The following is a 27,426-nucleotide window of genomic DNA, read 5'->3' as shown; positions in this document are numbered from 1 at the left end:
TTTTTGGCAAGTCACATCAGCTCTATGTTCACAGACGAAAAAAATGAAGCTTTCAAAGAAAAGAACACCATACCTACAGTGAAACATGGAGGAGGCTCGGTTATGATTTGGGGCTGCTTTGCTGCGCCTGGCACAGGGTGCCTTGAATCTGTGCAGGGCACAATGAAATCTCAAGACTATCAAGGCATTCTGGAGCGAAACGTACTGCCCAGTGTCAGAAAGCTCGGTCTCAGTCGCAGGTCATGGGTCCTCCAACAGGATAATGACCCAAAACACACAGCTAAAAGCACCCAAGAATGGATAAGAACAAAACATTGGACTATTCTGAAGTGGCCGTCTATGAGTCCTGATCTGAATCCTATCGAACATCTATGGAAAGAACTGAAACTTGCAGTCTGGAGAAGGCACCCATCAAACCTAAGACAGCTGGAGCAGTTTGCTCAGGAAGAGTGGGCCAAACTACCTGTTAACAGGTGCAGAAGTCTCATTGAGAGCTACAGAAAATGTTTGATTGCAGTGATTGCCTCTAAAGGTTGTGCAACAAAATATTAGGTTAGCGGTCCCATCATTTTTGTCCATGCCATTTTCATTTGTTTTCTTATTTACAATATTACGTTGAATAAAAAATCTAAAGCAAAGTCTGATTTCTATTAAATATGTAATAAACAATGGTGGATGCCAATTACTTTTGTCAGTTTCAAGTTATTTCAGAGAAAATTGTGCATTCTTCATTTTTTGTGGAGGGGTACCAACAAATTTGAGCACGTCTGTATATAGTCATCCCTGTATCTGTAAGTGTATTTATTTTATTATTCTGTGGCTAATGCGCTATACATACAGCACTTTGGTCAGTGCAAGCTGTGTTTAAATGTGCTATAAAAATAAACTTTACTTACTTACTTATCCCTCTTATTATCTCATCTTGAGGTAGGAGAAGAAAAAGGCAGTTAAAAGGTAAAAAATAAAATTGTAATTTTTTTTTTTTCCTTCACACATTTTAAAGTGTATAAATAAATGCACCCACACGATATTGTTGCGGCCACACGATAACAGAAATTATTACAGTTTGGTATAGCCTAAACCAAAGGGATGTTTAGTCTAACCAGTAATCTTTTTAGTGGTATTTTATCTCTAACATAATCCTCTTCTTGTTTGTTTATTGTTAAGCAACAGGCCAACAACATATAAGGTGGTAAATCACACTTTATTTCAGCATTTCCAAAGAAACCCAAAGTGTGAATCACAAGGGCGCAGTGTGTGTTGTGGTCTCAGGGTTGGTAAGCAGGGCCTTTTTCCTTTTGCATTTCCATCAGTGTCTTGTTGAGCTTCTGGTTCACAATGTTTCTCTCTGTCCACTGGACTGCAGACACGCCACAGAAACGCAATTCACAAACACAAAAAGATATACAAAAAGCACATTGGAACAGATGGACCAGAACAATAATTAGAGAGAGATGGAGGAATAGGAGTAAAGAGAGAGCACCTACCCATTTCATCTGTCTTGTGGCCGTACCAGAGATGGGGGTCGGGAGGCCAGGCAGTCGGAGGGTGGCTGACGTAAGAGTCCCTGGAGAGGGATTTCCATGTTAAAGGAGCACCTAGAGACAGAGGGTTCAGTGGGTTCAATTAAAGATGGGAAAGTGAAGAAAAAGTGGGAAAAATTAAACAGAACTTACTAAGAATGTACTGCCATCATGGCAACTATGAGTCTGCACTTAGGCACATATACCTTGAGCTAAATGCTATCGTCAGCATGCTAACATGCTCAATATGCCAAAGCTAACATGCTCATGTTCAGCAGGTATAACATTTACCATGTCTGTGCCATCTTAGTTTGACATGTTGTGCTGCAGCATGTGTTCTGACAAGAACTAAGAAAAGAGATCATATTTCTCCTGTATTAGCTTCTCTGCACTGGCTTCCTGTAAAATCCCGGATTGAATTTAAAATCCTTCTCCTGACCTACAAAGCTCTAAATGGCCAAGCACCATCATATCTAGAAGAGCTTTTAGTACCTTATTGTCCCACTAGAGCACCGCGCTCCCAGAACTCAGAGCTACTTGTGGTTCCCAGAATCTCTAAAAGTAGGATGGGAGCCAGAGCCTTCAGCTACCAGGCTCCACTCCTGTGGAACCAGCTCCCAGTCTGGGTTCGGGGGGCAGACACCGTCACCACATTTAAGAATAAACTGAAAACCCTCCTCTTTGAAAAGCTAGTTAGGGAGTGAGGAGTTGCAGCGTACGCCTAGACCGGCAGGGCAGGGTGTATAGCTACAGACACAGCACCCCTGCTTTTCTCTGCTTCTCTTCATAGTCAGGTCTGATCTACCTTTCATATAATCAATAATATAGTGAGAGTAGAGGGAGGCAGGCCATACAGCCCGATCCGGCAGGGGAGAGTTCAAGCCCGATCCGGCTCCTCTCTTTAGCCTGCCTCTCCTAGTTATGCTATTATAACTCTAGACTGCCGGGGAAGTTCCTTCCTTCCAATGACACAATGACCTGCTATTTATTCCCTCATTTCACTTGTTTCCGTTTGTGTTCATCCTTGTCCCAGAAATGCCTGTTACTAACCTATCTCTGGGGAGTTTACTCCCCAGAGTCCCTATCTTTCTTCTTCACCCAGAATATCGCCTTGGATTAGGGTGGCACCAAGATCTGGGTCTTGGGTGCAGCTGTCGCTGTGGTCCTGCTACACCCTGCTACGCTCTGCGATTCCCTGCAGTGTCCGGCTGCGTCCTGCTGCGTCTTGAACACGTTTGCTGAGGCTGGCGGGGAGGTCAATGTTTTGCAGGTCATAAACCAAAGTATTGAACAGACTATTATTTTTTAATTGATGATAGTGTTAGATGAAACGTTAAAGTTGTTAAAATTCATCCTCAGGAGGACATGTTTGTTCTGATCTCAAATGGTGGAAGAAGAGTGAGTGCTCCAGTTAATTCAGGATTCCGGGGCCAAACATCAAAGGATGGCTTAATGGTTTAGATATAGACTGTTTATACTGTATACATATATATTGTATTTTTCAATGTTGTCAAGTATTGTTGAATGTAACTGAGGTCATGATTATGAGCTATTTTGAATTCATGAGCCAAGTCAAAATAAGCAGAAGACATCAGCCACTTAATGTGCATCTTGCTGTAATAACTGCATTGTTGAAACCTGAGGATGTCTTTTACGATGTTTTATTAGTCAACACAAAAACAATTCTAAAAGAGAGGAGTACATCATATTTTTTTCCCTACACTGTTTAGTTGTGGCAATACAGATTTTAAAGACTATGTAGCTTAACTTTTGCTGAACAAATATGGGCTAAATCGTAGCGTAACAGCAGCACAAGTAGAGAATCATTAGACTAACTGGCTCGTCAGTTACATAGCAGTATCTAGCTAAAGCTTGCTAACATTAGCCACCATAAGCTACTGCACTGGTCATACCAAGTAAGTCTAAAGCAACAAAACCTCTGAGGGTATTGAATTGAGAATGGGTGTTTTTGTTGTTGTTAATTTAACTTTTTATGAGGAGGAAAACATTGTTATTTCTTCTTTTAAAAGTTACATTTTATTGATTTTTTTTTTTTTTTTTTTAAGATTATTTTCTGGGCACTTCTAGGCCTTTATTTGACAAGACAGCTGAAGACATGAAAGAGGAGAGAGAGGGGGGAATGACATGCAGCAAAGGGCTGCAGGTCGGGGCCGAACCCTGGCCCGCTGCGTTGAGGAGTAAATTTCTACACGTGGATGCCTGCTCTACCAACTGAGCTATCCGAGCGGCCACATTTTATTTATTCTTGACAACATACCCAAAGCCGGAACTTTGGGTTCTATATTGGGTTTGAGATCAAACACTTCATTTCCTGCATTCTGGGGATTGTTTTTTTAGAAAGAATGTTTGCCTTTTCTGCATCCAGTTATGGTGCAAATGTATTTATTTATTTATGTAAAGGAAAAAAGGAAAAAGGAAAGCACCACTCACACCCATGGTAGTTTGCATATAGAAGGAGGCTTTTTATAGAACTAAACGTACTAAAAAGAGACTGGACATTGATTTACAGACCTGGAAATATGTTGGTGCGAAGACAGCAGCCCAGGCTGTGATAGCTGCACAGAAAGGCTGGTCCAGGATCAACATGCTGAAGCAGCAACAGAGACAGCACCTGAGGGCTTTCTACTGCCCTCACCTACACCACAGCATGTTCCGAGGAAATCATAAGTAATAACACATTGTTAACATACAGCAGCAAAAAAAGAGAAAACACACCCCAATGTTCTCACCTCTGTCTTTGCTGGTTTTGTTGCTTTTTGACCAATTGAGATCATACTGAGATAATACACCGCGGGGGAGGCGAGTGACACGAAAAGGTGTTAAATTTCTCAAGAATGTCATCAAGACACCCAAGATCAGGTTTCACCTCTGGACAAGAATGCTTGCTATCTGTGCACAAAAAATGTGCACAGATAGTACGTACATTTATTTTGCACAATCATGTTATTTTCTATTCAGAGCGTTTTATTTTGATGAAGAGCACAAAAACCAAGAACAATTGGAAGAATGGTTTGGTAAATAAGGTGCAGGATGAAATCACTGTTAAAATCTCTTTAAATGCAGATTTATAAGTCACCAAGATAAAAAAAAAGGCTTCTTTTGATACCCTACCAGTGAAAAGTGAAATGCCAAGGGTTTGCAAATGCACACATTCTTGGCCACTGCATGCAGATGTATTTCTTATATCATAAACTGCATTTCATTTAATCCATTTTATCAGTTTTCCAGACCACCCCCAAACTCAAAAATAACTTTTGTCTCTTTTGGGAAAGCAAAGCCCCAGACTCGCCTGTAATTCAGACCGTGGACTTTTCACATAAAAACTCCAGTTATGTTGAAAAGAAATTCACAGGAAAAGAAAAACCCAAAACATTTCTTTTATTCAACTTTATTTCACAATTTTATGCCATTTATTGTGTTCTTTGTTATAATACCACACACAAATGTCAACTGGCTAAAACAATATAAAACATAACTTCCACAATTTGTCATTATTTATATTATGTACATGCACTCATATATTTAGAGGCAAAAAAATCTCAGGCCTGCGCTTACTCTCAAGTGCACTTTCACATGTATTCCTTGCTGGTTGAGAGGCCATTCCAATGAGGATCCTTCAGCTTCTGTTTGCCAGATCGACTTTGAACATTTAATAGCTTCATGATTTATACAGGTTTGTATTCATTTTGTGAGCATTGTGGGAGAAAAAAAACCCAAAAGTGATGGTATGCTATGTCTAACTGATTGAGCGCCAAAAACAAACACACACAGCAAAAGTTTTTGTCACAATGCAACTTCTCTATCTTACAACGCAACTTTCTCCTCTATCTCATATTGTAGCGCTTTGGGAAGCAAATGACAAACTGGTGTTGAATGTGCATGAAGTTCAACACTGAAACTGTAACTGACAAATAGTTTTACTCCCAGCTGGATTCATAAAAAGAATCGGAACACTCATGACGTGTTCCCACCCAGGCATTTTCGCCCGAATTCGGCGACACGATTCCATACAGAGTCAACGCAAAGACGCAAACCTGCGGCCTGAAAAGGAACAAACTGTAGCTGTCTGTTGGCACCCAGAGCTCTATAGTACCTCATTATTTGTACAGAGAACGGACAAGAAAGAAGCGTTCTTGGGCAAAAGTAAGCAAGGAAAGTTGGACTACCTGGTTAGCTCTACACCGGCACGAGTAAAGTGAGTAAACACAAATGATCCCAATACAATTCTGCGATCAAACTCGCGCGATTAAAGTAATGTGAAACATCGCTTCGCCTGGGTGTGAACACACTGTCAGCTTATCTTAGCTCCGCTGCAATAGAAGATTATTTTAAAGCAAAGCCCTGGCTCATGTGCCCCATTTATCTCCTGTAACTCTTCCCTTCTCTGAGGTGGTTTCGCTAACAACCAATATAAAAAGTGCCAGGATTGTCTTTTACCTGAAGTAAAGCGACTTGACAGTGTTCTTTTGATGCCTTTCTGGGAACTCGAATGTGAGGGATATGTGACGGGAACAAAAACAAGGGATCCGGAGAACAACGAGCAAGGTTGGGTCTATTCTGATGCCAATTCTGCTTATCAATTCAGGTTCTTAACGATTCTTGATTCCGATTATTTGAGGGGCGGGGTGTATTTATTTATTTTTTTAACTTTTACACAATTTCATATTCATTCATATTCATAGCATTACTACACCTGCTTTTCTCTCCGAGACTTTGCTCCCCTCTGCCCGTGTCTGTCAGAACGCTGCACAGAAACAGACACAGGCAGGCTTGCTTACTTCATACATGAGGTGGCGGTCAATAAAAACACACGAGTCGAAATGCGAAAGAACATTCACTGCGTCTTGGGGGGGGGGGGGAAAAAAACATACAACTGGGTTGAGAATGAGAATGATGATGATGTGTGTGTGTAGTGTGTGTTTAGTGAGAGAGAGAGAGAGAGAGAGAGGTGGGGGGGGGGGGGGCTGTGCCGAGCACGATCACAGCAGTTGGTGATCTCGGAGTGGAGTAGAAAATGTGGCCCATGGCGCCCAGCTGACTCGCATGCTTGCAACTCTTCCCAATACTGTCTAAACAACACAAAATGTATCGCTTTGCGTAGCGTCGTCTAGTCCGGAAAGAGAGCCAATGTGTAGTAGGAACGGATAAGCAGAACCTGACCTTTTTATTTATTTATTTATTTATTTTTATACACATGACAACGGAAGGACTGACTTCCCTTGTGTGTCTGACTGCTTTGTCCCAGTTCATGGCCACGGTCATGAAACACTATCTACAATACTTCTGGGGTTTGATAAAAACAAAAAAAACTGGAAGTGTAAGACTAAACTAAATCTCCTCCTCTGCCACAACCGACTGAACTACACACAGAGTGGTTTGGACTTCTTATCTCTACGGCTCTGTTGATAAATTATTATGACTTACAAAATTAATGGGGAGGCATGAGTGAGCTTAGCAGCACTTATGACAAAACTGGAGATATGAATTATACAAGAGTTACAAAAAGCAAAGGTTGTGTTGACAGCAGAGTTCTAGGATCACCAGCTATGCATTAAAAATGCATGAATATTTCTTATTGAACGTTTTGTTTATTATAAAAAAAAAAAAAAAAAAAAAAAAAAAAACCTCTCGTCACCTGTGTGATAGGATAATACTCAAAACTGGATTCTTATTGGAGTGGTCCATCAGGTGCTGCCTGCCTCCTGTTTGTAACCTCCAGCAGTCCGTCCAGGCTGCTCAGGCGGGTAAAGAGGCCAACTCTCCTCTCTATGTGGGGGCAAACTTCTTGGCCTGTGCCCTTACCCGCTTCTCATAGTCCATCCTGTTCTGACTGAAACACAAAAGAGATAAGACATTTTAAACCATGCTAATATACAATGCAAATGTATTCAGAGTTTCCATTTCCAAGATAACCTATCAGTGCTAAAGAACAAGAAACATTTCGCTCATCTTTTGTGTTATGACTTGCCTTCAGTCTCAGAAGGTCTGGGACATGACTTAGGACTGGACAATATATAGATATTATATCGATATCGTGATATGAGACTAGATATCGTCTTAGATTTTGGATATCGTAATATCGTAATATGGCATAAGTGTTGTCTTTTCCTGGTTTTAAAGGCTGCATTACAGTAAAGTGATGCACTTTTCTGAACTTACCAGACTGTTCTAACTGTTCTATTATTTGCCCTTTCCCCACTTAGACATTATGTCCACATTGCTGATGGTTATTTATCAAACATCTAAGTGTGAAGATATTTTGTTAAAGCACCAATTGTCAACCCTAGAATATCGCCGCAATATCGATATCGATGTATTTGGTCAAGAATATCGTGATATCAGATTTTCTCCATATCGCCCAGCCCTAACATGACTCATCTCCGGGGACGAGTACTGCCCTGACAAGTCATGACCTTTGTAGGGCAGTACCGAATGTCATTTATTTATTTTTTTTTTACATTTAAAGCTTTTACTGAGGTTTTTGACTGAAGCTCTGAATGTCTTTCGTCATATTCTGGCGACAATGGGCTTTTTTTCCTCATCAAAGCAGCCACACTTACCAGTAAATTGTGTACGCCTCTGCTTGTGCTGGGTCTTGAATGTTGGGCTCATTCAGCAGCTCCTGGATACCCAACAGGATCTGAAAACACAGTCAACAATCCTTCAGTCAGAGTGCAGATAGTCTGTGTGATAGTCTGTTGGTTTATCACTAGCCGTGCATTCACTTCTTCACAGCACTTCCCCTCCTGGATCCACACAGTACGAAGAAAAAGTTGCATTTAGTCACTGCAGTGTACAATTAGAGGTCCGTAGTCCCGAAGCAAGTGGCCACGGTTGCATATAGCCTGATGGTAAACAGGTTAAAAAGTAAACCAACTAACTCCACTGTTGATACGTTCAGCTCACGAGACGAGGAGAGACACGAGATTGGGTTCACGAGAACGAGATTTTAACACTATTTAACAAAAAAAAAAAAATTCAATTAAGGAATATGACTGAAATAATAGTCTTCACTAACGTAACCAAGCGTTTCATTGCAGCATTAAACAAGGAAGTAGGCTGCTCTTGTACTGATTCATGACCATTTTAAGACGAGGGGAGAACATTTCTCTTTGTTTAATATCATTAAAAGTAAAGTTAGGTTTTGCGCGAGTCAGCTCCACACTAAACTGCACGCTGCAGTCCGTGTGTGTGTGTCGGGCGAGAGAGAGAGAGAGAGAGAGAGAGAGAGAGAGAGAGAGAGAGAGAGAGAGAGAGAGACCATACCCTCTAACACTGGGTTCTACCGGCAGATTTTTATAATTGCAACTCCGCTACCGCTCTGCAATAGTGAATTCAGAGTCAACTTTGGCGAACGGGCGGGGGGGAATCTTCTATGCTAATCTAGAGGTCCAAGTCAGAGTCATCTTCAAGCCAGATGTATTATAAGACCAACCAGGCCAGACTCCGTCTTCTAGCTGCTGCTCTGCAGTCTCGTCACGTCTTAATCTCGAGAGATCTCGTCACACCTCTAATGTTTAGTAAAAGAGAGGCTGTGTAGTGTTCCGACCTGTTTGATGGTGATGGCAGGCCTCCAGTCTTTGTCCTCCTCCAGGATGGACAGACACACTGTGCCAGATGGGTAGACATTTGGGTGGAATATTGGTGGCTCAAACTTGCCTGAGTGAAAAGAAAGTGAGAATTGTAAAGCTTGAAGAGAGACTAACATGGGACAACTGAAGATTTTAACGACATAGTACAATAGTCATTGTAGAAAAAAACCTGTCGTTATCCGAAGTCAATGTCTCTAAAACACAAAAAGGATCTGTGAAAGTGCTGTCGGTTTGGGATCTCCCCTCCCGTGACAAAACGGTGCAATCTTCCTCACATCTATCTGCCAACTCAAAACTGATCAAATAATGTCTTTGTTCAACAACTGATCTGAATATCCTACACTTTAGTAATGGGAACGTTGATATTTTACTGGAGACGTAGCGCAGTAAAGCTGTCATTAAAGAATGGATAAGTAGCACTGCACCATCACACTGATGTAATCAGCAACATTTAACTCTACAATACAGGGTATTATACACAATCTATGCGATTTGAGCATAGATGAAATATCATGCTCATATTAAAAATGAAAGCACCAACAACCCAGGAAATTGTGGGATAGACTCCTTGACACCAAACATGTATATACACGTCTAGCTCGACGTGTAACATTTCAGCTGGCCTAGAAAACTGTTTTGAGAATATTTGAACTTTTTTAAAAATAGCTTTGAAAGACATTCATATAAATGAATTTCCTTTTTGCATGCATCACAAAAATATATACTGTATATTTACAGGTTCCCCCCGATTACTAAACGACAGTGGTCATGACTGAAGCCACATGTGCAAAACAGTCAACTGAGCTAAACATTTCGCACGTCTCAAAACAGGCTCAGTGCTGTCACTCAGAACACACCCAGAGTAAAAACACTAGCATCAAACTCCAATACAGAAATTCAAAACGTTTAATCTTTACAGTTTGAATAATTTGAGGGACTTCACAAAAATCATTTTCTAAACCTACATTGTGCATTGTACATTGCAAGTGTGTAGAGTTTTGAAAACTTTTCAAGCAATGAAAAACAAACTAGAGTTTGGTCCACATGAACTGCTGCTGTGCAGACTGTAGTTAGAGTTTTGCACGTGTGGCTCCAGTTGTGCCCACTGCCGTTTAGCAATCAAAAAAAAGTCATCTTTTGCTCAGGGTTCATTGTTTACACAAGGTGGTGTACCGACTAAACCTGGTATACTGACTTTGTTGCCAAAAGTCCTATTTCCTGAGCTTTTCTCTTTTATTTTGAATATACAGCTGCATGTCAGTGTCTGCCCTTTAACATAGAATCAGACTATGTACCTGGTGTGGAGTGGTACTTACATTTGGGTGGTGAGGAAGGGTAGTCATCTTTGAACAGCATTCTGAGTTTGTAGAGTCCTCCCTCCCACAAGGTCTAATGAAAGAATACGGAAATAATAACTGCTTAAGCAAATACAATTCATGAAACAACTGCAAACGACTTACCAAAAGACAAGATACAAGAATAACCTTAGAGACGTTGGCATATTTCCATGAAATTCACCTTGTCTTCTGCCTTTCTCTGTAGGATGACCCAAGCCATTTTTGTTTTGGAGGAAGGACTTGGAAGCGTCTTTTAAACTATTTCCAAAACTTTTTTTCTAGTACAAGGTTTAAAAGATAAAATGAGCTTCATGTATTACAATTTCTTGCTCATAGAATAGATCGTTATTGTTTTTTGCCTAAAACAATGGAAATAGTTCAGTAGCTCTTTAGCATTGTGCAACACAAAAGTACAAGTAAATAAGTAAGTAGTAATGAAAGTTCAATAAGAAAATCCAATTCAAGTAAATAAGTAAATAGAGAATAAAGGCAAATAAAAAGGAAAGCAAAATATAGACAAAGACAAACTATAAAAACAAGCTAAAGTGACAAATGGTGCTATGCCCAATTCTGCAATATGTGTTCGATATGATAGTAAAGTGCATAGTCCGTAATAAGTGTGTGTGTATGTGTGTGTGTGTGTGTGTGTGTGTGTAAAGGTACATCATCTTTGTCACAGAGTTCCTCAGTAACACTTGGTGTTAGGTCTGGCTATTGGCCGAAATAATATATAAAATATAATATATAATATAGTATAGAAACTTCTCCAGTCTAACAATACCTGCATTCAATCCTTTTTGTACCCAGATAGTAAAGTGCATAATGAGTGAGTGAGTGAGTGAGTGTGTGTGTGTATGTGTATATGTGTTAGGAGTAATTGTCAGTCTTTGTTAGTCTTTTGCAGTGGGGGGGGGGGGGGGGGAACAGAGGTTACAGCTCTTGGATAGAAGCTTTTTTTCTATGATACAGCTAGCTTTCTTTTGTAGTCGCTAATTGTAATCACTTACAATAATTCTTCATGCCATATGATTTGGTTATTATTACAAATGCATGAGACAGATATTAAAGCATGAGCTGTAATGTGTGTTGTTTAACATGCAGAAAGACCAATACCATAATAAAAAGGACAATCCTGTAAATCTGCCATTAATACAGTGATTCTGAATGCAAGTGTGAAAGCGGAGGACAACATAAAAATATACAACTTGCTAAAGTATTCTTGAAGTATTAAAGACTTTACTGCTGGTCATTCTGGAGTCCACTTTGATGTGCAACTGTAGCTAACTTACTCCTTTCTTCCCAGGGATGGCACACTCCCAGTTCATCAGATTCATGGTCCCATCAGGATTCTTCGTGGGCACAGCAACAAAACCCTGTGTGGTTAACAACAGACACAGAACATCACTGAGCGCTTGTTAACTAAACTGTAACCTGCTTTGTGTCAGTAGCTGTAATGCACGTTTGGAAATAAACCTATGAAATGCCAGAAACGGGGCAAAGAGTTGATATTGGATAGGGATCAAGGGGCTGCTGCTTACAAACGGATGGTCTTTCCTCCAGGCTTTGCGTTCCTGGGACAGTCTGCTAAGAGCGATGCCAGACATTACTGCTCATCAACGCCTCCCTGTGGAAAAACAACCCCAAAACAGATTAATTATTCAATTAATACTATCCACAGACTAGTAACGTAGCCCAAATGGTTTCTTCTGAACATCGCAGAAGACGTTAACGTTACATGTTGGCCATTTACGAGATATCATCGACACTGATTTATTGGTTATTAAGACTATGAGAAATTACAAGGTAACGTTACATTTAGCCACTGTAATTCCCTAAACAGGAGAAAAAAATATACATCTACAACACTAACAATTGATACACGGCGTCATTTCAACTGAACTTACCTCTTATTTTGTTTGGCTAGCTAAATATCTGAATTTACGTTACGTGGGTTTGAGAACGTTAGCTTGGTTGCTTTGCTAACGCTAGTGCTGTGTTGACGGCGACCGAAAAAAACACCCTTCGACGTTATAAAACAAAACTACTGGGAGAGTTAGGGCGTAAATGACCAAACCAAAGGAAGCTTCGATTTTATCAACATCCCAAAAACAATCTAATCGACATATATTGGTGTTATTTTTGTTATTTTACCACAGTTGTGTAAAACAATGTGACTCTAACACCGTTTCGACAGCTATCCTATCGCAAGAAAGGACCCCAATTTGTTTATTTCGTAAGGACCTTCAGGCAGTTTTCGGGACATCCGAGTGACACACGTCAGAGACGGTCGGCCATCTTTGTTGTGGCATTTGTTTTGGGTAGTTCAGGACTTTGGATGATTCAATCATTTTGAATCAAGCCCCCTTAATGAATCTCCTTTCACTCCCTGTTTCTTATTAGTTTAGAAATGAAAGGGGCTGTACTCAATATTGAGAATATATATAGCCTACAAAACAAATATTTGCTATGTAAAAATATAGTGGAGTAATGGCGTCCTGAGCAGAGAAAAAGCAGGCCCCCAGGAAGTGCGCCGGACGTTGAGGCTAATTTGACATAATGGCCAAGCGGTGGAATTACAACTTCTGAGTCCATCACGTGATGCCATGGGTCCCAAAAAGTGTCTGTAACTCAATGGATAATTTTTTTCAAGCGTCACAACCCCCACGAAATGATTTGTTTCACTATCAGAATTTGAGCCATTTCGTCTGAAGTGGTGCAAGATTAAATCGTTTGATCCCCTTTCAAGTTAACCGAAGCGCTAAACCAGACGTAGCAGGCTTCACAAATGTTTGATCTTAAAGGCATACTATGTAACTTTTCCTTTGGTCCCCCTACAGGTTGTCTCATTGGAACTACAGCTCACATGGCTGTAGTTCCAATGAGACAACCTGTAGGGGGACTGAAGAGGGAAAAGTTACATAGTATGCCTTTAAGTTATGTCTAATATAGAATGCAAAAATGATCAGTCAAAATAATACTGCGGCAGTATGTTTGCCAATCACCTCGCCATGTATCTGCAGGCCTTATGCACTTCCACCATTCAATAGTTTTATTTTGCTAAGTTTCTGTTTGTGAGTGTATATAATGGGTTGATATAAACTTCACAAATTTGGGTTCAGTGCTTATATTATTTTAACATATTATTTTAATTTTATTATTGTTAACATATGATTACTTAAAGTTTATACTATCAAGCTATTCATATGTTAAGCTGACCAATGCATCAGTGGGTGAGGGTCAGAAGTTAAATAGACACTGATGAAGCTGCTGTCCATTACAGAGAGTGAGGTTTGATTTACTTAAAGCAATACATACCTCTGCAGATAGGCAAAGTCCACAGCTCCAGAAGAATTGTTCAAAAAGAGTTATTCGTTTCTCTTTTGCCCAGTGGTAATGCTCTTTTGTTCTTCTCTTTTTTCTTTTCACCCCAATGGAACATTGCAACAGCTGCCATCATAAACCATGATTATGATAACTCATTATTTGCAATGTTTAACAGTTTAAAGATTACAATGCCAAACTGTCTGTTACAAAAGACGATAATGCAGGTTGGAATAAGTCCACACCTTTCACAGCAATCTTAAGCCACTCTCAAAATGGGACCTCTTTAAAAAAAAAATTCCACATTAGTACACATTTCTGGTCGCATATGAGTTAAACTGTTTCTGTTCATTGTACAGTTGCACATAGTACCACGATGGTATAACAAAAGCTAAAATACATAAACTTTGTTCAAAAAAATCGGGCATATTGCCAGACACCTCAAATCAAGCAGGAACCAGACTGAACTGGTTTTGATTTTCTTTGCGTCAGCATCCCAATTTTTTTTAAAAACTGTTGTACGAAAGCTGCAGTCTTTTTGTGGTCTTATTATCATGCTTCATTTTTTTTAATTTTTTTTTTTGGATTCACACCATGTTGCATTTTAGTAACTTTGCAACGATTAAAAAGTTTTAATGTGGAAAAACAATAGCAAAATATTTGGACTTAAATCAAAATAAGCATAAGACTGGAAGAAAAAGAAAATAGTTTCCTATAATCCCATGGATTGTGAGGGATCAAGACTTCAATCCATATTTGTCCTTCTGTCTTCCATGGCCCTCTAACACAGCTAAATATTTACTTTGCTGGTTACTGAATAAAGGAGTTTTTCCAACCATGTCATGAGCTAGACATATTTTAAAGGGACACAAAGATATGACACTGAACCCATATGTAGCATAACAAAACAAGGCCATTTATTTTAACAAAATAATTCATCTATATCCACATGACCTTCTCCTAAGTGCACTTCTTCCAAGAATCAAACGTCCCCTATCTTAATGCCCTCTTGGAAAAGAGTTCCATAACTGGACCATTTTAAACATGTTGAGACATAAAAGTGACAAACAAAACCCTCATGTAATTTCAAGATATTGTAAAGCTTACTAAAATATGCAACTTTTCTTAGGAAAGTCAGATAATCTGCATAAGTAAAGGAGATTTTCATTAACATTTTCTGAAAGCTGCTAAAACTTGCAACTGTTAGTGATTACATTTCATAATAAGCTCACTGTGCGCAACCTTATGCAGCATGTACTACATCCTCAGTATAAGTAGAGAGCACACTATGATGTTAGTTCTATAGTGTTGATCTATCACTGTTGTTGGCAGCAAACACACTGCTTTTTTCTTGTAAAAGCAGCATCACATCCTTGCTTGTAGTAGTAGTCCACTGCCTTTCATCTTTCATTTACACCTTCTTTTCCTCTCCCTCTGAGATGATAAGCTCTGCAGATGCCCTTTTAAACCATTCAGACCAGGAGCCGTCGTAAACACAGACCCCAGGGTGTCCGAGCAGGTGAGCGGCCAGAACAACGTGACACGCTGTGACACCGGACCCACAGGAAGCCCAGAGTGGTTGCTTCAGGTCTACCCCGGCCTCTCTGAACAGTTTGGACAGGCCCTCAGTTCCCAGCTCCTTTCCAGAAGCATCCAAGAACAAACTGAACGGCATGTTGATCGCACCGGGGAAATGGCCTGGCAGCGTGTCTGCGGCGATGAGACAGAGGAGAAACAATGCGAAATTTTAGGGTAATAATGACAATTCAACAAAATACTAAAAAATAAATAACAATCACCCCTTAATGTTCACTTACTAGTTTTATTCTTCTTCTGGAGCTTTCAGACACATTTAATGGCCTTCAGATGGAGTTTGCTTTGTTGTCATGGAGATGGTTCAGTTGTATCCATGACAATTAAACCATCTACAACTGAGCAAACTCCATCTGCTGATGAAGACCATGATATGTGGCAGAAAGCCCTAGAAGAAATCTAATAAGTGGACCTTGAGTCAAGTTTTTTTTAGTCAAACTACTAGTACTTCCAGCTTAACATTGTGCTTGATGGAACTGTTACTGCATTAATAACTTTTTGATTAATCACAAGACCATAACATGTCAACAATAATGACAAATTATATTCATAACATAAGAATCATCATGTATGGGCTACTAAACTAAATTTGTAACCAGAAATAGCTTAATTCATTGCTAAAACCTGCAGAATAGAAATGTATTATTGGCATGCAACTTTCTAAGCTGTGAATTATTATTATTATTATTATTATTATTATTATGCTTTTTAAATATCCTGCCCACTGAAAACTTTTTGGTTTATAAATCCTTCTCACCGTCTCTGGGCTCTGGCTCAGTTCCCCTGAACCTTCCTGCTGACCTGGCATCCACAACCTGGACCTGCTTGGTCCCGATGTTTTCCAGCACGTCTTCATAGCTCTTCACCCACGACTGATTTAAAGTCGCCTTGAACCCTGTACACTCGGGCTTGGAGTAGTCAGCTGTCACCGGATAGCCGTCAGCCAGCCAGTTCATCATGCCCCCGTCCAGCACCGACACCAAACTGTGTCCGAACAGCCGGAACATCCACCACACCCGGGGAGCGCAGAACGACCCAAAGTCGCTAGTGTCATACACAACAACGTGCGTGTTGTTCCCGATGCCCAGATCTCCTACATACTGTGAGAAGTGGCTGGAAGTTGGCAGCATGTGATCAAACGCAGAGGTCTTGTCACAGCAGTCGTCTAGGTCAAAGAACGACGAGCCCGGTATGTGCTTTTGCAGAAATTCAGCTCTCGGGTCCCGCTTCGTTTTCGGGAGGTACCATGAAGCATCGAGAATGCGAAGTTTGGGCCCGACGAGGTTATTTCTGACAGCATCTGCCAGCCACTTACAGGACACCAGAGCACGGGTCTGTGCCGCCATGACGAGGCGCTTAGATAGGCTAATGCAATCTCCGAACGCTAGAGGGAAATGTGACTGTGCTCTTAAAGGACAACATGGAAATGAAATAGAGGCAAATAAAACGTAGATATTAAGAAATGTAGGCCTACAACAATAAAAGCAGCTTTTTATATGTAGGCTACAACCATAAGTTAGGCTAAATAAAAAAGATCCACACAATATTGCATGTGCTTTTAATAAGCAAGAAGACATTGTGAACATAAAAAAATGGATTCATTGTAAATCACATATCAAAACTCATTGGGGCAAATATATTTACCTGATTTAAGGTGCTTTTTTAAAGGTATTTTAGGCTTTAACTGAAGTAGTAACGACAAACTGGACTTACAAAGTCTTCTAAGAACCATCTTTTTAAAGTGCACTTCCTCTGAAGCACCAGCAGGTTGTGCCATGTGGATTCTTCAAAAGCCCAAAGAGGCCAGGAGCAAGAGGAGAAGAAAGCTTTTCAGATACAAAATTCAGTTGGAATTATTTCAACCCAAAATGGAGGAAGTGGGCTCGTGTTAAAACTGCAAAAAGGGGGGCTACAAGTCCGTGTTTTATCAAAACACAGTACTTTTGTTTTATATTGTTAATATTACTGTTCATTTTCAAGAGACTAAAACAACATTTAATATGTGCAGAAGCTCTTCCCACAAGAGAAGAGACATGGAAATGGAGGAGTCAAAAGAGAGGGAAGGCAGAGTGGTGTAGACAGACACAAATGAGTTGAACTGGAGATTTATATTTTCACAACATTATAACCCATTTCAGTTTTATATGGTCACCTTGGGAAGGAATTGCTGGTTTTTATGACGTTACATACTAGTAGCATATGTATGACAAGCATGTCACCTTTTCTCTCTCTCAGCATGTAAATCAGTATTATCACAGAGACTAATCTGTGTCGATTCAGTTACAAAATATCATTTTTACATTGTAGGAGCTGAGGCTCTCATTCTGAGTGACTGAAGAGGAGAGTTACTGTAGATTAGGCTGTAATTACCAAAATTAGAAGTAGGCCTACATAAAGACTGCAGATATCAGAGTCTTAAAAGGGGCCCTAACAATATTCCTGTGACCTTTAAACAACTGAAGAGTTAGAGAGAGAGTTCAGTTTTACAAGTGTAGTGTCTACTACTCTGAATAATTGTCAAAGCATATGAGAAAAATTTTGAAACTTTTAGTCACATTTTCTTTTGTATACTGTTGTATTCTAAAAAACGTTTTTACAAAGTTACCTATTCTAGAAACATTTTGTTAAAATTGGCTCCAGATAGCAATGACAAAGCTTAGATAAATTGATTGATTTTTATTGATGATTTCATTACAGTACTACCAACACAACACACAAATACAGTATACATCATTTGACAGTTCACACACTAGTCATACATCTGATGTAATTATAGCAGGAACTGCACATTTATCAAAGCATACCAAACATTTTTCTCTGTTGTAAAGCCATAGACAATTTGCATTTGTATTTCATTTGATCTGTAGTATTTGACAAAAACAGCAATTAACCACAACAATCAATATAATCAATCAAATAGGCATTTGAACATAGATAAGAAAACAGATAAGAGAAACAAAAATCCATATTCACGTTTAATCTTTTTTTGTAAAATTATTTTAGTCATTTCTGCTTAGTAGCAATTGTGATTTGTGATTAAATCTCTAGTTTGTTCTACCCTGAACTTCCCAAAACCTAACGTGTATCATTTCACATATATCACATCCAAGGACCCAAAGATCTGGTGTGCTTTTGATCAGGGCATGTACTTCATTCCTTTCATCCTAGGAATGATATGTATATCTCTGATGTCATCATGCTGAAGCAGCCAACACAAGTAGCGCTCCGTCCCCATGCCCCATCCACTGGAGAGGAGTGGTTTAACTTGACGCATGTTAGTGTACCATTTGTAGGACTGCTCTGGCACTGCATGGTGTCTGAGGGCCTCCAGTACCATCTCAGGGGTGGAATGACGTTCACCTAGACCCACAGTCTCACCCAGCCCCAGGAGAAGGTCAGCAGCTTTGGCTTTGCACCGTCCAGTGCCCTCCACATAGGCCTGGTAGAAGGGAACTCCTAGATGGTCCATCTCAGTCAGCCAAACAGCGCCACCATATTTCTCTATCAAGACACGCTCTCCTTTGCGTGTAAGCTTTCTGCCAAACTGTGGCTGGCCATCTTGTACCCATTCTGAGCAGTCGGCAGATGGCATCATGGGAATGGCTTGGTCTAGAGGGACTCTTGGGAGTGGGGTTTTTCCATCCAGCTTACTCAGCATGGCTTTGACATGTGTAAGAGTCCCGGCAGTGTTGAGGATCATATCAGAGTGTTTCTTCAACATGGACTTGGTGAGATGAGCCAAGTATCCCTCTGCTATGGAAATGGCATTGTCCATGTCACCCAACAGTTCACACTCCACGTGGTAGAACTGGTTCAAGTGTGTGGCATCAGGATCTTCCCCTCTAAAGCTGGGGGATATGTAATACGTCCCCGGCAGGTTGTCTTGGAAGCGAAGGAAGTATTCAAGTACAAATTGCATTGAGTCAGCCAGGTAGATGTCCTGGCCCAGCAAGTTAACAGACACTGGTTCTGAGTCAGATCCCAAGCCCATTGGTGAAGAGATGGTGTCTGTGGTGAGAGGGGTTAAAGCGTAGGAGTACTGGCAGGAACTGTGGAAATATTCCACTGTGCTGTGGAAGAGAGTGTTTTGAATCTGGAACAGGTTGCGATACCACTGGCTCTTGATGGCCAGTGTGGAGTGAGACTGAGGGTCTTGCCATGAATGAGGAGGCCTGCACTGGGTGATTTTTGAGTGGATCTTTTTAAGGGCCTCCGGGTCAGCAGCTGGGCCATCCAATGATGACACATATCCAGGGTAGCTTTGGAAGCATTCTGTTTGCAGCTCAGAAGGCTTAGTGCCATCTGGTGAAGGTAACAGAGGGATTAGCTTGGCATGAGCATAGTCAATCTCAAGGCCCTCAAAGATCAGCGCAAGACCTCGAGCTCTCATTCCCTCTTTCATTAGTTTGGCAACTTTATAAGTGGCTAAGATCAATGCTTTGTAGTCAGCTTCCTCCAGTTTGAAGATGTCACTGGACAGGTGTTTGCGTGGCACCACAACAGTTTTTCCAGGAGTGTTTGGGTACGGTGTCAGGAAAGCAACATGCTCATTGTCTTCCCACACTCTCCACTGTTGCTGCTCTCCACGTACAATACGACTGAACAGGTTATCATTGGAAGCGTCTCCAAAGAACTCAAAGCAAGAAGGTGCACTTGGTGTTGGCAGTCCGTTTGTAATCTGGGCTTGAACCTGGGCCAGTGCCTCATCATCCCAGCGGGGGCCACTTTTTGAGGTGCAGTAGCCAGGATCGTGAGTGTGGAATTCCTCTTCATTGGCAATATGGGGCTGCCACTTTGGCTCTACGCCATGAAGCGGGAGCAATCTGATTTGTGCTGGCTGATCAGGGGTTGGATTGAAAACCAAGGCACAGCGCTGCACTCCCAATTGCTCACATAGCAAGCTTGACACAGCTCTTGCTCCTTGTAGCATTGCTACAAAATCAGGTGGAGCCAACTGGAAGATGCTGCTTACCCCACTAAGAGTCTTTCTAGTCAGAATGGTTGACCCAGGGATCCAGGGGTTGGGATTTAGGTAGGCAACTAGCTCATCTGTTTCCCAGATCACATCAGAGAAGCTCTTCAGGGGCCGGAGGACTTCTACTCGTGAAATGCCACCTATCATTGAGGCCACAAACATCACTCCAGCATTCGTTTCAATGATAGCATCACCTTTCGTGTCCACAGCAATGATTCCTGCACAGACCCCATCTAGATTTTCAGCCATCACTTCTCTACATGCCTGCCTAAGGCTATAGCCTTTGTGGTGGTAGAGACTGGCTATTTTCTGTGCAACTGTCTGCCTCAGAAATACATCTCCATCTCCAGAGCAGGTAATAGCTAACTTGTCATCAGCATATATTCCTGCCCCTACTACTGCTGTATCCCCAACTCGCCCTTTCAGCTTTCCGACTAACCCCCCTGTGGACGAAGCAGCAGCTAACCCATGCCAACGATCCAAGGCCACAGCTCCAACTGTCTGAGGGTGATTGTTTTTTGAGGTGTTTCCAACAGTGAGCTTTGCAGCTAACTGTCTGTGACGTATATCAGTGTAGAAATACTCAGGCCCAACAGGTTTCTCCTTCTCCTCCAACCCTTGCAGAAACTCCTCAGCTCCATCTCCCACTATGAGTGAATGTGAGCTCTTCTCCATGACACATCTGGCTGCTTTTATTGGGTTCTTCACATTTTGCACACAAGCAACAGATCCTGACCTCATTGTATTGCCATCCACAATGGTTGCTTCCATTTCATTTTTGCCATCTTTGTTGAATACTGAGCCTTTACCTGCATTGAACAGGAAGCAGTCCTCCAGAGCTTCTACTGACTTCTGAACTGCGTCCAGACTCCTTCCACCTTGTTGAAACACTTGGGATCCAAGGGTTAAGGCTGTATGTAGAGCAAATTCAATAACGCCATTTACGTCAGTGTTCAGCATCATCTCCTCTCCAGCACCACCATGGATCACCAGAGTGTAGTCTGTGCTCATGCCAGAGGTGGAGTCAACAGTAGTTTTGCCATTGTTTGGGATTTCTGGACAGTGGTTTGTCTCTCCATTGATTTTCTCTGTTTGACCCTGATTCAGTAGATGCTCCAGGGCTCCCATTTGGTGTGCAATGGCATACCTTACAGCTAGAAGCATCACTAACTTCAGGTTTATCTTCAGACGTTCTTGAAGCTTTTCCAGTGCCAGAGCAAAGCTTCCCTTTCCATTAAGCACAATGCGAACCTTGTCTCTCTTTCCAAGGTAGCTTACAGCCAGCTGATCTTGGGCATACACATTCCCTACTCCACACTCTACACCCTCCATCAGATCTGTACCTGTGAGGTACACAGATGGACATCCAAAGGGGTCCAGGTACTTCTTCAATGGGTTGTCAGGTGGCAATGATCGACGCAGGACGGCTATATGGGGACCAACTCCTCGACCACTTTTGGTGTTTTTGATAAGGCTCTTATGCTCCAGAAATGCAACATGGAACAAGCGTAGGAGGTCAGTAGTGTATCGCATTGTGTTATCTGGGCCAATGCAGGATGTCAAGGCACCTACTAACTTTTGGGAATCCATGGTGAGTGAGTATGTAGGATCACAACGGCCATGTTTGTAGTGGCGCATATGGGTAGGTGTAACAAGCATGTGATTGGAGGCAGATTCCCCAAGAGTCTGCCTCAGGGAAAGCTGCAAAGAGAAGTTGATCCAAGCATCGTACAGGCCTCTCTGCCCTCTGAGAGCAGAAAAGACATCAGGATAGGAAGACACATCAAAAGTGAGAACTGAAGGAGTTGCTTGCAAGGAAGCTAACTTTGGAATATTTACTCCTTGCAAGGGGAATGTAAGGGGAGTTGGACAAACACAATTAACATTATTTACTGTGACAGACCCATTCACATTTACTGTGTCAGTATGGATTAGGTCTAAGTCAGCAGTCTCAGACAGATTGTACACATGCTCAGTCATAAGCCCAGCCACCATCCCATCCACAGCGCTGTGCTCAAACACCATCCCAGCTGTGCTGTCCTTGAACACCACCAGGTTCACCATCTGTCAAAAAATAGAAAAAAATAATATTGTTTTGGTGGAACACTGTCAGTGAAAAATATTGTCCTTTGTCTTCACCTGCTTTACACATTTTGGAATTGAAATATTTTACTAGCTCAGCTTGTTTATGTCCTGCTTTGAGTCTTGATGTCCTAACTAGCTGCTGTGTTGACAGTTCTTCCCCTCTGATTGTGTTCTTTAATGGTTTTAAACTGCTCTGGTAGTATTTTAAAAAGTGTTAGTAGTGATGACTTAGCTACTTTTATACGCTCTACGGTATATTTCTGTGCCAATCAATTTATAAATTGCTTTCCAATATAAGTGGTATTATATATGTTTTAGTAAGTTTGTGTCACCCAAGTGTGTGGTTTGGTTGACATGTAAACAACAAAGGGAGAGATCTACATGCAACATTAAAATGGAGAACAGAGTAGATGGTGGATACATGCAGTGTTAACCACATTCTATCCAATACCTTGTCACAGTATCTCAGGAATTGACTGTCTCTTCCTCCTCCCAGCCTCACTGCGTTGAGGATATCAGCCAGTTCAGAGGGTGCGTTGCAGTCTTCCAAACAGAGTGTCAGCACGGCACTCTCCATCAGCCCCAGTGATGCCGCTGCGTCCCCTCCTTGCCCCAGGATCTCTTCCCTGGTGGCAGCCCAGACTTTGCGCCCCAGAGCTGAGAGGCTGCAAATTGCAGAGGGATCATTCTGATTTCCTGCACTGGGTTGATCCATCACCTGAGCCAGCTGGTTGTAGATGTCAATGAACGGTCGAGCAGAAACCGGGCCAGTGTTGGGACGCCACAATATGTCAACAGGGAACACTCCTCCAACACAGGTGATGATGGCATGTAGGCTATCTGGGTAGACCTGGAGATAACAAAGCTACTGATTAGAAATAGAGCAGAAATGGCATATTGATAATTGAAATACTAACTTTTTTTGTTGCTTTGATAAATCTTACCAGTTGTGCCCTGCCAGTAATCTCACCTTAATCTCATCTTGACTCCTGCCAGGAATCCGACTTGCAGCGAATACCTCAGACTGCTGTGAGCGCTCCATTGGCGCATTGCCTTCCAGTAACATGGGCTCACTGTACAGCTTTGCTGCTGCCCAGAGCAGAGCGGCTGCCCTCCCCAGTTGGGTACATTCCTTTGCTTTGGAAGGAGACAGAACAACAGGGAGGGCAGTGGAGGTTGGCACAGGTTCAGCACAAGACAGAAGACCTCTCTTGAACTGCTCCGTCACCCAGTTTTCTTGGCCTGAAGCAATGGCTGCCAATTTTTGCTGGGCCTCTTGAAGGATCTCCCTCTGCTGTTCCAACGTACTTTTGAACTCTGGGTAAAGGTCTGGACCTAAAGTGAGCTGCAGGACACGGCTCACCTCTTGCAAGGTAGCATCCAACTCTGGAACAGGGTAGTCGAGAAGGGTCATCCTGTTGATATTGGAGATGCTTTGGTGAAATAAAGCGTGAGTAAGAATTGTGTCATTGAAGGTACTCCCTTTTAATGTCTTGTTATGCCTTTTTTACTGTAAAGAAAGTGCTTAGAAATAGATTTTACAAAATAATTTTGTCTGATGGCACTTCAGTGCAATCAGTATTAAAACATTCTGACACCAGCCTTTTGACACTAGGACTGGCAGTCTAGTGTGACCATACATCATTGTCATGCACTTAATTACTTACTTTGTGTTAAGCTGTGCAGTAGCAATATTGGTATTCAATCAGGGTATCAGTCAAATAGACCAATCTCCAAAAGCTGTGACACCACCTGAGAAGATGTAATTTGATAAATAAAAATAAAAATAGATACTAATATACATATTGATACATCAACAAAATAATACAGACATAATTTCCCCAAACAGTGTGCTATGTCACACTAAATTATTAATGACGTGTCTTGTTGGTACTCTATCAGCCAATGGATAGGACCTTGGACACAGTTTATTACACAACTCTGTATATATTTATTTGGGATTTTTTATTCCATTTTCATGATATACATTTCTTAGAGCTGTTACACACCAACCAGACGGCCGACCGTCGGCAGAAAAGGCAGTAGGACTGATCAGTCGGGTCCCCGAGGTCCAAAAAATGCCTCAAAACACACTGAGGCGACGCCGACTTGAGCGTACGCTCTGCGCGTGCGCGAAACGTAATATGTCTCCATAGCAGCAGGCGCCGCTTCTCTGTATTGTTTCCCAGAAAATTAAAACCGGCAGCTGATAGGACGAACGCGTCACGTGGGTCTTTTTTTTTCGGAAATTCACAGCCAGACTGTCATGGTGGCTCGTTCAGAATACAATCTCATATTGTACTAAAATAGTTCACCGAAACATGTTTCTGAAAACATTTTAAGCGAGAAATAGGCCATGCAGTTGCTGAATCTTTCTTTATTTCAGATCGACAAAGGTCAGTTTAAAAGATTTTCGTCAGATTTTGAGAGGCTCATCCCGCTCGCCATTTCCGGGTGAGTCCCGACTGCCCTGTCTCCAACTGAACATGGCTGGTCGGCCAAAATGAAGGCCGACAGCTCCTATGACGGACAACGGCACGGAACACACTGAACAGACTCGAGTCACCGACCTCGCCAGACTGTCCGACGGCCGATAATCGGGTTGGTGTGTCAGGGCCCTCACAGTAAAACATCATGAGTAAAGAAAGCATTTAGCAAACTGTTCCACATGGAGCTGTAACAACAGGCACATTCTTCCAAAATTCTTAGAAATGACCAGAGCTTGCAATAGAATTAAACTTTCCTCCTTTCAGTCTCTGATTGGCTCTGCACAGTAAATAATCTTTATAATTTTTGGTCTTTCTTATCAGTCAACAGGTTCTATCCATTGCATTTGACGATCCTCACATGGAATACAATATATGTGCATTTACTGTGTGTTTTCATGTGTTTGTTATGTATTTGTGTAATAGTTCGACAACAAGGCCAAACCCTTGAGCCGACACCACATAGACCACTCTCCCTTCCCTCTAGTGTGTGTTTTGTATAGTATTATTCGTTATTTTGTTTATATATGTAGCAACCTTTTATTTTCATATGTTATAACCAGAAAATTTGAATATCCAATATTGAAAAGCATCGCAAAAGGTCTTAGTTAATCTACAAGAAAAAAAAGATGTTCCATAGTTTCATTGTCTGAGTTACAGAAAGTACAACATATACATAGTACAGTTTGAATAGTCAAATCCAAGTTAAACCTTTGATGCAAAAAGTCATTACACAAGTAAATCTTGTTCATCCTTTTTACGTGAACTTTAGATTTAGGTAGAACTGCAAAAGAAAAGTAACTAGTTCCTATGTTAACTATATAATTACTGGTGTATTCTTGGAACATGCGTTTCCTCTCACACACACACACACACACACACACACACACACACACACACACACACACACACACACACACACACACACACACAGTACACACGCACACAGTGTTTAAAAGCACATCATCTTTGTTATAGAGTTGCTCAGTTACACCGTGGAAAGGTGAGACTACACTGTGATGAAGAAGAGCCTGAATTACAAGTGAGAAAAGAAATAGGGAAATGAGGGGAAATTGCTTGAGGGGTGGTGGTTGCTAACTGGCAATGCGAGACTAACGGCGTTTTTACACCTGAAAGTCCGAACCAAGGTTCATGTTTTTGTTACATTGTATACATTTGATCCGGTAAGTTTTGGCTTCACACTGCAGTTATGAAAGTACACTAAAGATCTATAAGCTACGTGACAAAACTACGTCCTGCCGTCATCACATAGCCTACGTGAGTTGCGTCTCCAGATACTTATAGCTGATTGGTTTGTTGACGGGCTTCCTCGTCCTCTCGTATCCTCTCTCTGTGTCGGAGTTTTTTCAACTGCCTGCTGCTCTCTCCTACTGCCTGCTGCTCTCTCCTACTGCCTGCTGCTCTCCCCTACTGCCTGCTGCTCTCCCCTACTGCCTGCTGCTCTCTCCTACTGCCTGCTGCTCTCTCCTACTGCCTGCTGCTCTCTCCTACTGCCTGCTGCTCTCTCCTACTGACTGCTGCTCGCCCCTACTGCCTGCTGCTCTCTCCTACTGCCTGCTGCTCTCTCCTACTGACTGCTGCTCGCCCCTACTGCCGCGGCTCTTTTTGTTTTGTTGTGATGTTGAGAAGCAAGACACGAGAACTTTCTTTCTGGAGAATTTATTCAGAGACAAACGGAAACCTACACTGTACATTTACTACCACTTAACAAATAAACTGCTGATGTATTCTCAGCTCTGATAGCCGACAGCTGTCTGCTCTGAGCGCATTCACCGTCACTCTCTCATGTAGCCTACACACTAAGCACCGAGCTATTCCTTAAAGGAGCTTCCCCAGTCTTGTAACACAAGGAGAGCCTGCCAGAGCTATTTGGTCTGAAAGTCCTAACCATCCAAAAATGCTTTCACACTATAAACGAACCGGACCGTGGTCCGGGGGAGGTCACCTGTAATTTTGGTTCGGATCAAACTGAAAAGTCCGGAAGTCCGGACCAAATGAGGTATGTGTGAAAACGCCCTAAATAAAACATAGTATTTTTTTTTTTATATTTCTTACTGTTCTTTCTGTTTTTATTCTTTATATGTTTAGTGAGTGTTGTACTTTGAGAGCAAAGATTAACCAGAGTCAAATTCCTTGTTTGTTTATGCAAACCTGGCCAATAAAGCTGATTCTGATTCTGATTCTGATCGGAGAAGTAATGACAGTTTACAGGGGTTTTTTTTTTTCCCGATTGCTTACATTAGTCATAACTGAAGTCACATTGTCAAAACCCTTCACACAGTATGGGAAACAGAAGTCTATGTGAGTCATTTTGCTCTTCACGCAAAATGCATTCAATGACCACATTCACCGAAATCCGTGAACTTTTTTTCTGATTCATACTCAACCACCTGCAAAACATTCTATATCTGCAGCACATTGTTCAAATGCTAACACACTGTTTTCAAAACTGTTGAGAACGCATTCAAAACA

General features: G+C 41.5%; 4 protein-coding genes across 6 annotated transcripts; all 4 read right to left on the bottom strand.

Moving 5' to 3' along the window:
* Positions 1-1,185: 1,185 nt before the first annotated feature.
* On the bottom strand, positions 1,186-4,450 carry LOC116065289 (testis-expressed protein 33). 2 transcript variants are annotated; one of them, XM_031320732.2, is made up of 4 exons: positions 4,274-4,450; positions 4,056-4,179; positions 1,488-1,567; positions 1,186-1,360 (listed from the first exon to the last, which is right to left on the bottom strand). In XM_031320732.2, exons 1-4 carry the CDS (start codon positions 4,316-4,318, stop codon positions 1,334-1,336), a joined length of 276 nt encoding a protein of 91 aa, XP_031176592.1. In that variant the 5' UTR covers positions 4,319-4,450; the 3' UTR covers positions 1,186-1,333. The 2 variants fall into 2 exon arrangements, with proteins under 2 accessions (XP_031176592.1, XP_031176591.1); XM_031320731.2 differs by having other exon boundaries at positions 1,488-1,598; positions 4,274-4,448.
* Positions 4,451-6,683: 2,233 nt separating this feature from the next.
* LOC116065287 (SUMO-conjugating enzyme UBC9-like) lies at positions 6,684-12,700 on the bottom strand. 2 transcript variants are annotated; one of them, XM_031320727.2, is made up of 7 exons: positions 12,378-12,700; positions 12,012-12,097; positions 11,763-11,846; positions 10,453-10,525; positions 9,094-9,203; positions 8,105-8,184; positions 6,684-7,374 (listed from the first exon to the last, which is right to left on the bottom strand). In XM_031320727.2, the coding sequence occupies exons 2-7, from the start codon at positions 12,075-12,077 to the stop codon at positions 7,311-7,313; spliced, it is 477 nt and encodes a 158-aa protein (XP_031176587.1). In that variant the 5' UTR covers positions 12,078-12,097; positions 12,378-12,700; the 3' UTR covers positions 6,684-7,310. The 2 variants fall into 2 exon arrangements, with proteins under 2 accessions (XP_031176587.1, XP_031176588.1); XM_031320728.2 differs by having other exon boundaries at positions 12,625-12,690.
* Positions 12,701-14,687: 1,987 nt separating this feature from the next.
* Positions 14,688-16,785, bottom strand: zgc:162544 (3-mercaptopyruvate sulfurtransferase). Its single transcript, XM_031320721.2, has 2 exons — positions 16,145-16,785; positions 14,688-15,504 (listed from the first exon to the last, which is right to left on the bottom strand). The coding sequence occupies exons 1-2, from the start codon at positions 16,731-16,733 to the stop codon at positions 15,206-15,208; spliced, it is 888 nt and encodes a 295-aa protein (XP_031176581.1). The 5' UTR covers positions 16,734-16,785; the 3' UTR covers positions 14,688-15,205.
* A 1,462-nt stretch (positions 16,786-18,247) lies between these two features.
* Positions 18,248-23,864, bottom strand: LOC116065267. The gene is made up of 3 exons (XM_035996802.1): positions 23,418-23,864; positions 22,899-23,297; positions 18,248-22,426 (listed from the first exon to the last, which is right to left on the bottom strand). The coding sequence occupies exons 1-3, from the start codon at positions 23,859-23,861 to the stop codon at positions 18,524-18,526; spliced, it is 4,746 nt and encodes a 1,581-aa protein (XP_035852695.1). The 5' UTR covers positions 23,862-23,864; the 3' UTR covers positions 18,248-18,523.
* Positions 23,865-27,426: the final 3,562 nt, after the last annotated feature.

This window comes from Sander lucioperca, chromosome 21 (genome assembly GCF_008315115.2).
Source record: "Sander lucioperca isolate FBNREF2018 chromosome 21, SLUC_FBN_1.2, whole genome shotgun sequence".
Taxonomy (NCBI): Eukaryota; Metazoa; Chordata; class Actinopteri; order Perciformes; family Percidae; genus Sander; species Sander lucioperca.
The sequence above is the reverse complement of the archived record's forward strand: the minus strand, read 5'-3'. Positions and strand labels throughout refer to the sequence as shown.